The 17,702-nt window shown below is 39.7% G+C and overlaps 1 protein-coding gene across 1 annotated transcript; it reads right to left on the bottom strand.

Moving 5' to 3' along the window:
- Positions 1–4,556: 4,556 nt before the first annotated feature.
- Positions 4,557–17,184, bottom strand: dram2b (DNA-damage regulated autophagy modulator 2b). The gene is made up of 8 exons (XM_028577043.1): positions 16,885–17,184; positions 15,541–15,690; positions 15,223–15,290; positions 14,356–14,498; positions 14,079–14,256; positions 11,702–11,784; positions 8,680–8,772; positions 4,557–5,418 (listed from the first exon to the last, which is right to left on the bottom strand). The coding sequence occupies exons 2-8, from the start codon at positions 15,669–15,671 to the stop codon at positions 5,305–5,307; spliced, it is 810 nt and encodes a 269-aa protein (XP_028432844.1). The 5' UTR covers positions 15,672–15,690; positions 16,885–17,184; the 3' UTR covers positions 4,557–5,304.
- Between the last annotated feature and the right edge of the window lie 518 nt (positions 17,185–17,702).

Below are 17,702 nucleotides of genomic sequence, written 5' to 3'. Positions count from 1 at the left end.
ATCTGCACTCGACTCACATCGGGCAGTGACAGATGGGATTAAAAATAGGGAAGCCATCTTTTTTTGGCCAGAGGCAGTATAATGTCTTCAGGTGCGGATGAAATGTCTGCAGCTGTACAGGTTGACGTTAAGTCGACTTCAAGAAATAAGTCTTCATGTCAAAACTTTAAAGATAACCCCCATCCCAGAAGTCCAAGTCAGACTGAAGAATAAGGAGAAGCAACTTTCAGTCTGATTATCAGGAAACCTGCAGTTTACATTGTGCATATTATTCTTGCATTTAATCACCTTATAACCACTCTAAGTTTAGAGGAACACAGGGAGCTCTGGCTGATAAGTCCATCCAGCCAGTGAGCACTCACTACTTTGTGCGTGCATACGGGGGAACTTTTGAATAATTTTCGACGTCTAGACTTGCTGGACGTTCACTACCTCTTGTAGTTCTGGGACACACCTGAAGCTTCACAACTCTGCTCATCATCCGGTTCGTGCCTCGCTGTTAAAGGGCCATTTCACCCAAGTTATAAAAAAACACTATCTGTAACTCTAGAGGTACCTAGAACACACTGGCAGCAGTTTTCATTGGAACTTAATTACCATTCTAACATAAATATTGATTATTTTCTGTGAATTAGTATCAAGGCTTGTTTGGTTGTCTACATATTATTAAAATACATAGGTTTGTACCATCAAACTTATTTCTACATGAAAATAATAATAATAGATACAAGTATAATGCTACTTCTTGACGACATCCAGGGTTCTTTTTTTTTAGTTCTTCTACAGAGAAATCAAAAATTGTATTTGCATTTGTGCCCGTACTTGACATTGATGACCAACAATTTGCAGAAATAATTGTGACATTCAAAAGCAGCGTTCTATTTATTTTAAATATATTTAAAATAAATAGAACGCTGCTTTTAATTTAATTCTTTTAATTTAAGCTGTAAATTGTACGGACAACACCTGAGAATTAAATTTTTGTTAATTAACATAACGGCTGAGTAATTTTACCAGCCAAATTAAAAGTTGGAGACTAAACCTTGGGAACACCTTTTGCAGTTTGCAGAGACATTAATAAAGTAAAGAAGAGATAATACTACAGAGAATATGAATTTCTCTAATTTGGGTGAGCTCACCCTTTAACAACCAGTTACTACTTTAACCTAAAAGATTTTTTTCATTTTCACTGATTTTACAGATGGAGCTGCTTTTCTAATTTCAGTGTTATTTATTGTTATGATTGTATGTATATACTGTATGTTCAAGCCATTCATATTTTAATAGTAATCTGTTGTAATATTATCAAACTTTGATCACTTGTGATTCTAATGAACACCCCCCCCCCCCCCCCCAAAGCCTCATTAAATCCATGAAGCTGTTAACAATATATTGGGTTAATAATTAGTTAAATTGTAAAAAATCTGAATAATATTAAATTAGTTTGCCAAAGTTAATGTTAATGTGTCTCCCCTCATTTTGTTTTAGCGTCCCAATAATCAAAATTTTCCGAACATCACCATTTGGGGCCGCTTGAACAAGAGTGAATCTTTTAAAATGTACGCTTTGAATAGAAATGTCATAGTTTTATGAGAAAATTAAAACTTGATTAAATCTGTGTGGAGTTGTTATTGTCCTTGTTGAAGCACATTGAAGTTGAGTGATTGAAAATGAGGCGCGTTGGTTTCGTTTCAATGAGAACCGGGCGTTGTTTTACAAAATGACCCCACGGGTGCTTGGGAGGTATCTGAGAAAAGCAAAACCACTTAAAAAGTTGCCCTCTCAAATTAATTAATTTGTGCTGTTGAATGAATCATTTTTTTTTTGCATAATCGGAACAATATTGGAGCAATTAAACAGCAAAAAGTGCCAATTCATAAATAAGAATTTTTTTAATTGATTCTTTTTATGCAGAAATTTTAAACTGGATAATCATTATTCCAGTTAAGTCCAGAGTTTTCATTAATCTATCAGCAATCATTTGACCTCAGTATTCTAAAATCATGGCTACAGCATGAAGGTAAATAAAGTACGAAACATCGGAGGCGGCTGAATTCTTTGGTAGGTGGACATATTTTCATTATTTTGCAGTCATGTCACTGCAACTTGCACGGTTACGACGCTATTGCGATGACCAAATCCATACATGTATGAAGTACTAGAGACCCAGACTTGAGTAAAAGTACAGTACAAGTGCTCTATCAAAAAAGTGACTTGAGTAGAAGTTTAAGTGCTCTTTAAGCACCACACTTAAGTGGAAGTATTAAAGTATTCAACATTTTTTGTACTTAAGTATTGCAAGTAGTTTATTTTAAAATGTACTACTCAAGTACTGAAAGTAAAAGTACAAGAATTGTGTTATGTAGTTATTAAAGAAAGCAGTCAAAAGTTTGAATACATTATTTAATATTTCAAATGTTTAGCATAATGAGTGACGACACAGCACATAAAAAATGCATCTGAGTAAAAGTATTAAACTCATCAAAAATATGTACTGAAGTAGGAGTAGGAGAAAGAAAATAATACTCCAGTAGAGTACAGATACAGCCTTTTAGTACTTATGTACAGTAGTGAAGTAGTTCTACCTCCTTATATACATCTCTGACCAAATCTGACATGACCATACCTGGTAAGTATTCAAAGCCGCCTGTGGAGTTCCTGTTACAAGAGGTGTCTCCCGTGGATGTATTAACAGACCGGTGTCTCCAGGAAATAGTGAGTGTTAAATTGAGTTGTTTTTAGGTCTGACCTGTTGGAGGCAGCTGATCAGAGAACAGCCAATGACGACCTGATGGCAGAGGAACCTCGACCTGTTGGCTGGGATTAAATTTGACACAGTTACTGTATATTAACAGTTCTTTAATAACAGCACCATTAATTGAGGTTTTGGCCACTTGGGGACAGCAGAAAACCTAACCACTGACACTAAGTTGTTAGTCCAATATTCAATCCCTTTTAGCTCTGTTGGTCTCCACCAACTCCTAACTATCTGCCTCCTCCATTTTTTTCACCAGCTAGTCTAACTACCAAAACTAGGAGCTAAAAGAGGCTAAAAGCTCTGTATAGTCAGTTGATCCATTGACCAAAACTAAAATAAATTTAAAAAAAATGAGTAGCTTTAAAGAAAGGTAGTGCGCTTGCACACACAGGTTTAACTACGTTTTTTTTGTCCTCACCGTGGGATGGAGGGAAACGTAATTTCGATTGCTTTGTATGTTTGGAACATGTGAAAAATCGACAATAAAGCTGACTCTCTCTCTCTCTCTTCAGTAAAAAGGTCCCATGGCATGACAATTTCACTTTATGAGGTTTTTTAACATTAATATGCGTCCCCCCAGCCTGCCTATGGTCCCCCAGTGGCTAGAAGGTTAGATATCAAGTTTGTATTTTACTTGGCTGCAGTCTGAGTCTGAAGTAGACAAAGCTACAAACAACGAATACATCTTTATTAGTCTTAACAAGGATAACGTACACACAATACAATGTACAGTAGCAACTCAGGGTTGGAAGTTAAGTAGGTTTGTATCTGATGAAATATTCAAGTTTATTTGTAGATATGTTCTCAGTCAACAGCCAGCAGGTACTGTGGAGTATGGAGTGTGCCACCAGAATATACACTGTTAAATAATAAGTTTAAAAAACGTGATTTTTATTCGAGGTGTCAGCGGTGTCACACCTTTAAATGAAATATGGTTCAATCCATACAGGAGCAGCAGCTCTGATTGGCCATCTGTTGTGTGTCGACATCTGACCAATCAGAGCTCTGCTGTGTCTCTGTGGGTCTGGACTTTGGATGCTTACACCTGGGCCACGTTCAGCCTTGACAAAAAAATAAATAATTACAAAACGTTTAAATAAACTGAAAAGGTGGTGCGTTAAATGAACACACTGCTGTGTGCGCACTACCTTTCTTTTTACCACAAGTTTAAATACATGTCGCTGCTGATTGGGTAACATGTCTGTCGCACCCACCAAACTAGAGAAAACACACCTCAAAGCTCACACCGTTCCGATGAAAAGTGTCATTCAATCCGAAAACCGCAACACAGCCGTGCACACCGTTTTGAGACTGAACGGGCCCCTGTTCAGATTTAACAGAGAAATGATGGCAATTATGGAACCCGCCCTACGAAGAGCCCAATTGGTTGAGGTTAGGCATGGACATCGAATAGTTAAGGTCAGGATAGCCAATTGGTCAGGATATAGGACCTGAACAAATCGGCATCCATTACCTCACGCAAAGCATGGATGCCAGGCCAACTGTAGTGCGTGAATGCACCACAAAGGCAGTGAAGAAGACTGCTAGTGAACATGAATGTAAATAATGCAGGATTCAAAATATTTAGAAAAAAAACATTGTACATTTTTATTAGTAAAAAATAACGCATCCAGTACATTTGTTAGACACAGAATGTTAAAGCAGTAGACAAATAAACTGAGATGAAATAGGCAAACATTAATGAACAGAATATAATTGAAAGTAGCATTAATAAATAGAATAGTTAAAAGCTTAAAATTCAGTTATTAAAGCACTGGTATGCTTTTGGTATTTTGCATTCTTAGGCAAAGATCTCATTATAATCTTTCAGCATATTGAAATTCAAGTTGTCTGAGAGAAAACTACACTTCTGCACTTCCTCTTGGCTCACTGGGAGACTCTGCCAATCACTTCTGGTCATTTCAGAGAGCGAGAACGTTCCTATTGGCTTTTCTGCGCATGCATTGCCCGTGCAACAGAGAGGGCAAAGGGAGAGCTGCCGGAAGAGGTCTCACTCTGTCAAATTTTTTTTTGCATTCTACTCACTGCAGCTTTAATTGTTTCAATGCAGAATAAAGAAATAATAGAATTGACAAATGTAATAATGTTTTATTTTTCTACCATATGACCCCAGTGGGCTTCATAGACAAGAGCAGGTATGATTTATAACTGAAAGTAAACCACAGTGGATGTTTTAAAATGTAATAGCATCAAGTGCATAAAGTGCAGCGATGAAGTAGAGAAAGTCACCGTGAAGGACCGATGCAGTTTGAGGAAAAAGTGCAAAGCCTCATATTTGGGTTAAAAGGATAATTTGCCCCAAATAAAAAATAAAAAAATCTGTCTCTTTCCCCTCATATTATCTCCCCAATCTCCAAACTTGGACAAATAAACTATTTGAATGGATAGAGAACACTAAAGGGGAGAGGATATGTTTTTTTACGAGCCACCAACCAGCTTTAAGAGAGTCTTTATAAAAAGGCTTTAAGCGTGATAAGAAAGAGTTAAAAAACTGGTGTAAAAGCAGCTGGGTCCTCTACAGCTGGTCATGTTCCTCCTGCCAGCAGTGGAGAAGACTCCGACGCTGCGACGCCATCGTGTGGCCAGTTGTCGTACAGGTGGCTGCTCTGCACATCTGCTTCAGCTCGCAAATGAATTTTCTTCATAAAAAAAAGAAAAGAAAGAAACATTAAAAAAAATGAAAAGTTAAGAAATATTCTCCGTCAACACAGATCTTAAATAAGACCTTGAAAGTTCTACATTTTGGGAAAGTCTTTTGAGTTGTTCAGATTGATATCAATCTCATGTCCTTTTGTTGAGTAGCTTTGCATAGACTGGAAGCATGGGGAAACAACTAGTCTGGCTTTGTTCAAAGTTAAATAAAAAACACCTGCCAACATCACTGAAGCGAAATAATTAACATGTTGGATCTTGTTTAGTCAGCGCAAAAACAGAAATGTTAAAATCAAATCTTATGGGGTTAAGATGGTGCTGCCACAATTCCTTAGGGAACAACCGGAAATCAAGAAACAGCACATAATAATAATAATAATATGAATCCTGTAAAACTACAATTTGCCACCTTACACTGCAGTTCTTTAAACAAATTCATAAATGAGATTCAACATGTTTGACTAGTAAGCTTAAGAGGTGTTGGTAGGTGTATTTTGGAAATTCGGCTTCAATATAAAGCAGCAGCCAATTATCTTAGCTTAGCATCAAGTCTGTAAACAGCAAGCCTGGTCCTGTCCAGTCTGTAGGTTTTGATTAACTGTGTGGTTCATGGAATGTTAAATGTGTGGTATTGAAAAGGAAAAAAAAATAACACAGCCTTTATTCTTCCGAGCCGACGCCAGGCGTGGCCAGAGGCATTATGTTATCAGGGTATCTGTCCGTACGTTTCATACTTGTGACCGCAATATCTCATGACCCCCTGGAGGGAATTTCCCACATATTTGGCACAAACAGCCAATTTTAGTCAAGAATGAACTGATTCCATTTTGGTGGTCGGAGGTCAACTTCACTGTGATATCATTATTTTCTGCAAAACCTTTTAATAAAATTCCCTTCTTCCAGTCTTCGCTACATATACAGTCCCCTCCAAAAGTATTGGAACGGCAAGGCAAATTCCTTTGTTTTTGTTGTTCACTGAAGACATTTGGGTTTAAGATCAAAAGATGAGTAGGAGACAATGGTTGAGAATGTCAGCTTTTATTTCCTGGTATTTACATCTAGATGTGTTAAACAACTCAGGACATATCACCATTTGTTTGAACCCACCCATTTTTCAAGTGAGCAAAAGTATTGGAACATGTGACAGAGGTTTCTTGTTGCCCAGGTGTTGCTTTTTAGGTTGATTTTCAAACATTAAATAGCTCTGCATGACTAGTCTAAGTTTTTATCCTTGGTTTAAACCTATAAAGACTGCATTTCTTGTTAAAGAAACAAAGAATCAACATGAAGACCAGAGAGCTGTCTGTGAGAAAAGCAAGCCATTTTCAAGCTGAGAAAAGAAGGAAAATCGACTAGCGCCACTGGACAAACATTGAGCAATGTCCTGAAAAAGAAAGAAACTACTGGTGTACAGAGCAACAGACGTCGAACGGGTCGGCCAAGGAAAACAACAGTAGTTGATGACAGAAATATTGTGAGAGCTGTAAAGAAAACCCCAAAAACATCAGTAAGTGACATCACCAACGACCTCCACAGTCCACTGTTCGAAGAAGACTCCGAGAGCAGAAATATAGAGGCCATACCACGAGATGCAAACCACTCATCAGCAGTAAGAATCGGAAGGCCAGATTGGAATTTGCAAAGAAGTACAGAGATGAGCCGCAAAAGTTCTGGAACACAATCTTATGGACTGATGAGACCATGGAAAGGCCTAAGTGTGGAGAAAGAAAGGAACTGCTCATGATCCGAAGCATACAAGCTCATCTATGAAGCATGGTGGAGGTAATGTCATGGCAGTGTTTCCTCCATGTTGATTTTGTAGTGGCGACCTACCATGGCAAAATTTCTGCCACCACTTTATCAGAAATAGGGCTGTACAAAAAAATGTAGTCGCGGTTGCCTTTTAAATGATCCTGCCGACATAATGCACTCGGCTGGCTGCCGCTCACATTGCAATTTAACAACAAGTAGAACTATTCAGAGGTTACTGGGCCAGTCCAGTTTAACTCCACATACTGTTGTGTTGATGTAGTTTATTGTCAAAACTTTTGCTTTCTTCCGAGTCGACTATTAAACCAACAGCTCCACCAAAAACGTCACCGCGGTGGGTCCGTTCTAAGTGTAGGTTGTTCGGACGGACCTGCCCCCACTTCAAAAAAAAAAAAAAAATCCTAAAGTAAACACTGCATGGCTTGGCTCATTCATATTTATTGATGATGTAACTGATGATGGTAGCAGTAGAATTAATTCAGAAGTGTACGGAAACATTTTGTCTGCCAATTTATGGAGAAATGCATTGAAACTAATCGGGAGGAAGTTTATCATGCTGCAGGACAATGACCCAAAGCACACTGCCAACAAAACAAAGGACTTCATCAGGGGAAAAAAGTGGACGGTTTTAGACTGGCCAAGTCGATCACCTGACCTTAACCCAGTAGAGCATGCATTTCACCTCCTGAAGAGGAGACTGAAGGGAGAAACCCCCCGAAACAAACGAGAACTGAAAGAAGCTGTGGTAAAAGCCTGGAATAGCATCACAAATGAAGAACGCAACAGTTTGGTGACGTTGATGGGTCGCAGGCTTGAGGCAGTTATTGCAAGCAAAGGTTAGACCACCAAACATTAAATGTTATTTATTTTAAGATTATTTGTTCCAACACTTTTGCTAACCTAAAAAAAAAATACAAACAGTGGTATGTCCTAAGTTGTTTAACACATCTAGATGTAAATACCAGGAAATAAAAGCTGAAATTCTGAACTCTTGTCTCATACTCATCTTTTGATCTTAAATCCAAATGTCTTCAGTGAACAACAAAAACAAAGGAATTTGCCTTGCCGTTCCAATACTTTTGGAGGGGACTGTATATTATAGGAGTCTGGACAGACATGAATGTAAACTGCAAATTGACTGGTTGACGGAGGCATACAACTGCAAGGTTTCAATTTGTGTAATTACATTTTTAGGCACATTAAGCATGGATGTATTAAGAACAACTGCATACTACGTTCCAACATGGCATCCAATTGATTTCTAATAATGTTGCTCAGTGGGTCTCCGAGGGCGTTTTTGGCCCTACGCTCTGTAGGGCCAAAAACTACAGTCCTTCTGCGGCCGAGCCGGTTGACAGCATGTACGTTACGAGACTTCATGTTGAATTAAATTTGTTCATACTTCGGTTATAGACTTCCTAATTTTACTGAACCAAATAAATAGGCAGCTGTGTGGGTGGAAAGATAAGACCGACTACCTGGAAATCTCTGATGTAGGTAAGGAAGAAGCTGATGAAGGAGAAGGCGAGGGACCATTCAGACACGGTGCTGATAATGTGAGCCGTGTAACCCTGAAAAAGACATACAAACGTCAATGTAATGCTGCAAAGAGCGGTGTTACCAACCAAAATGTGCAACTATTTTAATTAGACAAAGTTCTTGTGTAGCTGCTTGAGTTTAGACATTCTAACATCTGAGAAGTTAGAAACGCATGTTTATGTTTGTCATATATATTGGTTTATAAAAGGCATCATTTTAGTATCAGTACTTAAAGGTCCCATGGCATAAAAATTAAATTTCACTTTATGAGGTTTTTTAACATTAATATGAGTTGCCCTGGATAGGTGTAAAGCGAGCCCTGGGTATCCTGCTCTGCCTTTGAGAAAATGAAAGCTCAGATGGGCTGATCTGGAATCTTTCTCCGTGTGATGTCATAAGAGGAAAGGTTACCTCCCCTTTCTCTGCTTTGCCCGCCCAGAGAATTTGGCCCACCCATGAGAAAGAGGGTGTTTCTATATACCAAGAATGCAAACTACGGACTTGTGTTCTTGGGGAGAATGTTCTTGCTGGTTGTTCTTGGAAGAATTCACTCGCAAGTTTACAAGCACAGAAAAGGCTGTTAACAGTTTGAGACGATGCGTTCTTCCTGTTATTGCTCAACACTCCCAGCACAGAGGCTACCTGCAAGGCTCCAAAATAACAGCTAGAAATAAAAACCACAACAATATAACCACTTTGTATTAAAACAATCTCTGGACAAGAAAACCTCATAATGCTACAACTATTGCAATAATATTGAAAAATAAAACTAATTGAGCTTTAATTTTATTGTTAATGGTTTAGCTCAAACACCCTTTACTTATTCAAAAGAGTGGAACGCAATCCCTATTATTAGCATATAAGTTTAAGTCAGTTTAAATTAAACAAATATATAGGCATATGCACTGGTGTGTCCTATGTGTTCCTATTAGTGTGATGTGGAATTATCATTTCTATATTATTGTAGTACACTGTATATGCCCAGGGAGATGGAAATTAGCAATTCAAATTATAAAGGTTGGTGTCTCCCCTTTAGTCTACATAACATGTCATAGCATGTTACCACTTTATGTACAACTGTTCATTTATCATAAAGACTGAAACTCAACTTCTAATAAATCAGAAAACAAATACACCAAAAATATGAACTAACTACAAAATATAATGTAGGCTATAGCATATGGCATAATTTAAACAAGTCTCCCGAAAAGAAACTGGTGTATCTCATAGACTAATAATATACAGTCTATCTATGGTATATCTCTCCTCTGCCTGCTGCGCTGTGTGTGTGTGTGTGTGTGTGTGTGTGTGTGTGTGTGTGTGTGTGTGTGTGTGTGTGTGTGTGTGTTTGTTGAGTTTAACTCCGAAAAGACAGTTAACCACATGTGTTGTGATATTTACACAAACGATCCGAAACGGCGAAATAAAAGCCTCTTATTTACGGGACCGGTCTTAAAGACCTCCGTCTTACAGCGGGATCTCCGAGTGTGACTGTCCGAGCGCCGAGCAAGCAGCCCCGGGAGGCGCAAGCTGGCGGCCGCGTCATTTTATGGAGCTCCGAAAACTCCGAAAACTTTGGAGCAAATTGTCAATTTGGCAAAGATTTTTGCAAGACTGCCTATATTCGAAATCTAAACCTTTCATTGCTCGCCTAAAAATGTTCTCAGAAGTGAATTTTTTTTGGGCTGTCTATGTGCTGGAAATCCAACCAATGAATCCAACCATCATTGAATGCCGAAATGAATGTTGGGATACAGGTGCTGCGAAGCTCATACAAGTTAGCAACCGATGTATCCTCGGTAAATGGGCGTGTCAAGAATACATCCGGGAAATTTAACTGTTCTTGGCAAAATGCGAACTTGTGTATTGGGACCATAGACAGTATATAATGGACCAATAGACCCCGTTGCTCTGGACGGAGACCAGTGAAGGCTATTAGAAGCACTTTTCCGGTGATGGCCAGCTTTACTGCGCAGCCTCCAACTGAGAGAATGTGACGTGAGCAACGTGTCTGAAAGTTGTAAGTCTTCTGGTAGCTGTGCCAAGAGAAATCTCAATCATTCCCAATCTTACAGATACGGAGACTGTAGGTGTATGTAAGGAGATAACATGGGCACAGGCTAATTATTGATCACTAACATGCTAGTTAACATTAGTAATTAAACCTAAACATCTCATGTAAGTCGAAACTGCCTGCGAGCTTCTCCTGTACTATATGGTAATTCTTCTACTATGCGACAGTAAGTCACTTGGTTATGACACAATCGTTAGCTTATTTTTACAAAAACGTCTGCTACGGAGCCATAACGTGAGGTACAAGGTAATGGAGCCTTTTATACATTGTCGTGTTTCTTTGGAACTAAACAACGGACAAATAGAGTCTTTAAACGCTTCAGATGTAAAGTTATTTGCAGTCAAGTGACGTAAAAAAAAAATGGCGGTCAGCGGAATGCTAACAGGAGGTGATGGCCAGTTAGCAACAAAATGGCGCCATGATGGCTCGAGTTCTGAAGCGAAGCTTACCCCCTTGATTGGGACAGTACTTTGGCAACACGAGATGACGTTTCACAGGGACACAAGAACACAAGTCAATAGAAGAACACATATTGGGAAACGCCCAAAGAGAGACATCATGGCTTGCAAACGAGTGAAGCATGGCAGTTAGTCAAGGCCACACCCCCACCCTCCACCTTGACCCCCCTCTCTCCTCCTCAATAGCATTTAAAGCTACAGACACAGAAATGGCACATCCTAAGGAAAGCTCATTGTGGGATTGGCTCTAGTAGCTGTAATTCTGCACCAAGGCTGAATTTCAGGAAATAGACTTCAGATACAGTATTAGGGGACCACTGAGGCCTATATAAAAGAATGTCATATGACCTTTAAACTTGGATATCATATCTGCACAAGTATTGAAAAAAAAAAAAAAAAAAAATCCAGCTTTGATGCTGCAAAACTGACCGTTTCTCCAGGAGTCCAGTGCAGTTTGTGAGGTACGTCGACACCCGGCAGACTGCTGTACATGATGACTGACGAGACGAACACTGGCAGGAGAGGATGCTGTTAAGGATCACAGCTCACTGCTCCAACACACGGCGTTCATACATAAGAAATATGCAGGGGATATTCTGAGTCAGAATATCCAACATGGGGGGTGCCTGGATAGCTCACTTGGATAGCTCACCTGGTAGCGCGTGCGCCCCATGTACAAAGGCTCAGTCCTTGTTACAGCGGGCACAGGTTCAACTCCAACCTGCAGCCCTTTGCTGCATGTCATTCCCTCCTTTGTCCCCTTTCACATCTCCAACTGTCCTATATAATAAAAGGCCTAAAATGCCCCAAAAATAATCTTAAAAAAAGAATATCCGATATGCATGATTTGCTGCCTTATTATTTATTTGTCCGTGTAAACTGTGTGCACAGTGTTGGTGTGTGCACACAACAAGTTAAGTATTCTGGTTGGTATTTTCATGTAAGATGATTTGAAGGTATGGAGCAGAGAAGAGAGCAGGACTGGCAGCTGACCTGTCCTGAACAACGCAGGTCTTTTTCACTAATTAAAATTTTTTTTTTAATTTAACCAGGTAGGCCGTTGAGAACAGGTTCTCATTTGCAACGGCGACCTGGCAAAGAAAAGCGTAGGCGTGCAAGACAACAAATAGTTTCACATTCAATACAGTACAAGAACACAGAATACAATATGCTACATAAAGTGCAGAATAAATGCGCAATTACAAATGCCGGCACCTAGTGAGGTGCAAGTAAGTCAATGGATATGAAATATACATGAACAGAGAGTCTATATCACTGCTGAGATGGAGTTAAGAGTTGATGGTGTAAAGAGTCAGTAAACAGATAATGGTTAGTCTAATGGTCTAGTTAGTGCGGTAGATCAGTTATAACACAATGTATATGAAACGACAGTCTAGATTAATGCTGAGGTGTAGTGAAGAGTCAATTTACAATTAGTGCAAGTTGCGGTCTATTAAGAGATGTAGATCAGTAATAACACAGTAAGCTGTAATCAGTCTAGATAAATGCTGGATGTAGAGAAGAGACATCTGACAATAAAGCTCAACCACCTGTAACTTTGAGCTTTGCATAACCTGAACTTAAAAAAAAACTCTTTGGTTCTGGGTTGTGCCTGGGTTTTGGATATACATTATTAAAAAGGTGACACCTAAACATTATTAATTGTGGAGTTTTGCACAGAAGCATTTACATTTCTTTCACCCCAAAGAGTACCTGGAACTCGGATTTAGTATAATCTCCTGCACCTATGTCTTTAAAGCTGATAGAGAACAGTGGAACACACACACACACACACACACACACACACACACACACACACACACACACACACACACACACACACACACACACACACACACACACACACACACACACACACACACACACACACACACACACACACACACACACACACACACACACACACACACACACACACACACACACACACACACACACACACACACACACACACGGCTGGCAGTAGCTCCGGCTTGGACGCTGATTGGTTCGTTCCGCTGCTGTCGGGCCACAAACGCATTACTTGAAGCCTGACTAGATGGATTTTCGTGTGCGATTCTCACGCAATTTCATGGTATCGCTAGAATCCAGCTGCTGTGCAAGGTAACTACAAGTTGAGTCCTTCCATTAATTTAATGATACCGACATTTAAATGTCATTGCACGTAAACATGTATATTTCAGGATCCGGCACCGTATGAGTGGCAGCTAGCAATAGTTTGCTCTCTTATTTTAAACAATTTCCCTCGGGAAAAATGAAGATCTATCTTATCATATCTTATATAAAAGAACATCAATACTAGCACAGCTTTTCCCTAATGTTTTTTGTACCACAACTTAACTGCACTCGCCTACCAAACAGCACATCAATCATAACGTTTGTCCCTGTGTCACATTTTTTTATGTCGTATGTCAAAAACTGTCTAGTTTGTAAAACCCAATGTAAACAAAAGGCAAAACCTAGAACCAAAGTCACACAGGTTTTTAAAGGTTCAGGTTACAGGAAGCCCCAGGGTTGGTACGTTACCGTAGTGGGAAAGAATCCGGTTCTAGAAATACCTTGTGGCACACAGGCACATCTGGGAGTGCACACGCATCTTTGCACTAACTTTGTAAATAGTCAGTCAAAATCAAACCTTCGGAACTGGTTGGACTTTGAAGATAATTGTAATGAAAACGTTTCTCATTGAGTAATTATGGTCACACTACAACTCTGCTCTTACTGACTGTAGCGTTAGTCTGTTCTGGGCTCTGTGTTCCCAGCTGTCACCCTGTCAAAAGGATACTGCTGATGATGCTGCTCATGGTCCAGAGTCCCAGGCTGAGCCGGACGAGGTAGATGGTCCTGCTGTGGACATGAGGCTGCATGTGGAGCGAGAGCAGCGTCTGAACCACGATGTAGAGAGCCCCGACCCCGAAAGTCAGCACCGCCCCCACCAGGTGCATGGAGAACAGCGTGGTCTTCTGCTCTGACACAGACACACACAGACACACACTGCTGACATGTTCAACACTTCACCACAATGTACAGATGGGCTCTGATCTAGGACCAGCAGCACTCACCTGGAAGTTTGCGACCACGCACATCCCAAAAGAGCTGATCAAGCCGAGCAGCAGCCCGAAGCGGTTCAGTCGGTTCAGTTTGAATTCGCCTTCACCTGTCAGAGCCTCCACCTGTTTGTAACGCACGTACACCGTGGCTATCCCTGCAAACACACACACACAAATCATTCAAAAATAATCAAAGTCTAATAACCATATATCAGCTGATATTCTTTTTACATAGACAAAAACATTTTGGCTGAAATCCCTCAAATTCAAAGAGCTTGGCCTTTGGTATTGCTGCTTGCAGCTTTCTCTAAAACAATTGTCCCCCAAAATAACTTACAGAAATCCCCCAAACGCTTAATATGCAACCCAACTGTATACTACTCACACTGTGTACTTCTGTTTCAGAGGAAAACATTGTACTATTACATTTACCCGACAGAGAAATATTACTGGTTATGTTGCTGATTCAGATTTACTCACAGAATATCACAATTAGATAATGCATTGTTATATATGAAACTGTCCATCATTAAATTAGAATTGAAAGCTCCACCTTAAACAGAAGTAGAGTAAATTTAGTACATTGGGCTCATAATGCCTCTCTTTCACAAAATTTGAATGCATGACTTTTACTGTAGTGTGTGTGTGTGTGTTTGTTTTACAACAGTAGTTTCCATGCATTAGCTCAGAGAGCTAGCTTGACTGATTTACTTTATTAGATTCCTTCCTTTGAGACTCTCCCCAATTAATCAATCATCAGAGATTGCAGGTTATGTTTTGTTTATTATGTCTATAACTACGAATGAGACTCAATGTAGTTTCACATAGAATGTAATGTAGTGTAGTGTGTGTGTGTGTGTGTGTGTGTGTGCGTTTTACCTAAAAAGGCTGACACATCCAGCATTATGCCGAACACACACCTCTCTGGTGCCATCGTTCCTGTGTCGCTGCAACACACAACAAAGTTCACTGAAGAGAAGTTTGATTTATTTTGCTAAAAATCTCAATAAAAAGATTAAAAAAATAAAAATAAAATAAGATGTTTCAGCTATGTTTCCATGGAGACATTTGAAAAGAAAAAATAAATGTAATATTACAAATTTGCTCCTTATAAGAAGTGCGGGCCAAATCAATTCTACATATGGGAACTAATTTGTGTGTGTGTGTGTGTGTGTGTGTGTGTGTCCAGACTCAGACCTGATGTAAGGCACCAGAGGATCCACGTGCCTCAGCGACACCGCTGTGATGTAAGCGAAGACAAAGGATGCCGCTGTCCAGACGACCAGTGCCGCAGGCAGGAAGCACAGACCCTGCTGGAACCACCACATGGTCTCCTCACTGTGTGTCCTGTACATAACACACAAACGGTAACACACACATTGATATACACACACAGCAGTGTCCTCCTACAGTCTCATCGTCTTCTTGAGTATACATGTGCAATAAACAAAATTAAAGTCCCACTAGGAAAAAGTAAAATTGTACATTAACAGTCAAAGATGAATTATGCAGTTCACACTTTGAGTCTCAAAATATCCCCACTGTAGTGTTGAACTGATTGATTGGCTGATTAATCAACAGACTGAATTCAATTTAATAAATTAGTCGTTTAAGTCACTTATGAAAAACTCCATCCATTCTCTAGCTGCCGTTTCTCTAATGTGATAATGTGCTGCTTTTCTGTGTTTTCTATCACTGTAAACTGGATATGTTTGGGTTTTAGACTGTTGACGGACAAAAACAAGACATTTGAAGGTGTCATCTTCGGCTCTGGGAAACTTATTGACTATTTTTGCCATAACAATTTGTTACCCTTTCATAATACTATGGAAGCCTCATTTTTGGTGAAATACTGTATGTGACTTCAATAAAAACCATCTGTGGTGGCAACATGGTTCCTACTGAGATCACAGAATCTGATGGGTGGGTCACATAAAAAGGTGCAACACCGGTCAAAATAACTGTAATGAGGTGATAAATAGGGTTGTGGTAGAGTGTAAGAACAGTTTAGAAAAGTCCCCGTATTCTCCCTGAGGAACTGAAACAGAGAAAGCCAGACAAAGGTCTGTAAAATTAGCTGTTTTCGCTGTTATTCTCGTTGATAGGGAACGAATGAAAAGATGTGCAGTTTACGCTTTTTCAAAAACCAAGTTTGCACGTCTCGCAAAATATTAGTTCACTTTAACTTTACTAGAAAATACATCATAAACCAAACACTGAATGTACAAGCACACAGATAACGTTAGCTACACATAACGTTACAGTAACAGAGAGCTACTATCGGTTAATGAATACGCATCAATAATACTATTCAAATCACAAAGACGATGGCTAGCAGCTAGCTAGCTAACGTTAGCTACGGCCAATAACCTTCGCCTACCAAAATTAACGTTAACGATATACCTATATGTCAAAGTTTGTATAGTTGTATGTGTTGGTTGGACCATACGGATAACTTAAGTTACAATGAGGAAATAGCATAATGTGAACCAGCCACACTGACATAAAGTCGGGTTATAAACGTAGCATAATGGCACTCACGTTATTCGAGTCCTCCAGCGACCACAATCTTCCTGCTTAAAAAAAAATCCTTTATCACTTATTTTCAAACCGGACTCCGGTGTTCAGATCTCTGTCGAGCGTCAACAATCCTCGGTACAACGCAGAGGTCATGAGCCACTTAATTATTTTTTTTTTAAGTTGACACAGCGTCGTTGTCCAAGAGTTCAGTTAAGAGTGAAGCACGCATGCGCTGCCGGTCAAAAACAAAACAAATGTGTGGGACCTTCAGTGGTTCGGGGAGCGATATTTTCCCATTGACATATATGTATTTTCCCCACACTATGGCCACGCCAAGACCCGCCCTTCAATAGCATTCACACACTACTATTGGCCAGGCGTCCATGCTTAGATGTACAGGTCCTATCCCCTGACCAATCCCATAACCCTAACCTTAACCACTCAAGGTCAAATGCCTAACCCCAACCAATCGAGCTGCTTCGTAGGGCGGGTCTTAGCGTGGCCATAGTGGGATTCGTAATTTTGCGTCCGGGGACTCCCTGGGGTCCTTAAGGGAGTTCCAGAGGGTCCCCACCAAAAAGGGGAATCATCTATTTTCACTAGAATTCCATCCATAAGTAACACACTGGCAGAATGTATGACTATTTTGGTCATGGGTTTCATACAATTTCTGTTCTTTAGTTTATGTACTTTAGCAGGAGTGGTGGCATCCCTTGACACTACAGCAGGTGAGAGGAAGAGTGGGTTGATAAAACATTATTTAATGTACTTATGGTCATTCCACGATACTCAGCAGAGGCTATTGATAAGACATAAGTATTATAAGAAATATATTTCAT

The sequence above is a fragment of the Perca flavescens genome, chromosome 4 (genome assembly GCF_004354835.1).
Source record: "Perca flavescens isolate YP-PL-M2 chromosome 4, PFLA_1.0, whole genome shotgun sequence".
Classification (NCBI taxonomy): Eukaryota; Metazoa; Chordata; class Actinopteri; order Perciformes; family Percidae; genus Perca; species Perca flavescens.
This window is presented reverse-complemented; position numbering and strand designations above follow the sequence as displayed.

What these genes read in the sequence shown, in the direction of transcription:
- dram2b (XM_028577043.1), bottom strand. Translation starts at nt 15,671, where the DNA reads ATGTGGTGGTTCCAGCAGGGTCTGTGCTTCCTGCCTGCGGCACTGGTC. An exon ending in GCGTGGTCGCAAACTTCCAG is followed by an intron (nt 14,257 to 14,355) that starts GTGAGTGCTGCT and finishes GTGTCAGAGCAG; the next exon opens with AAGACCACGCTGTTCTCCAT. An exon ending in CCTACATCAGAGATTTCCAG is followed by an intron (nt 5,419 to 8,679) that starts GTAGTCGGTCTT and finishes TTTTTTATGAAG; the next exon opens with AAAATTCATTTGCGAGCTGA.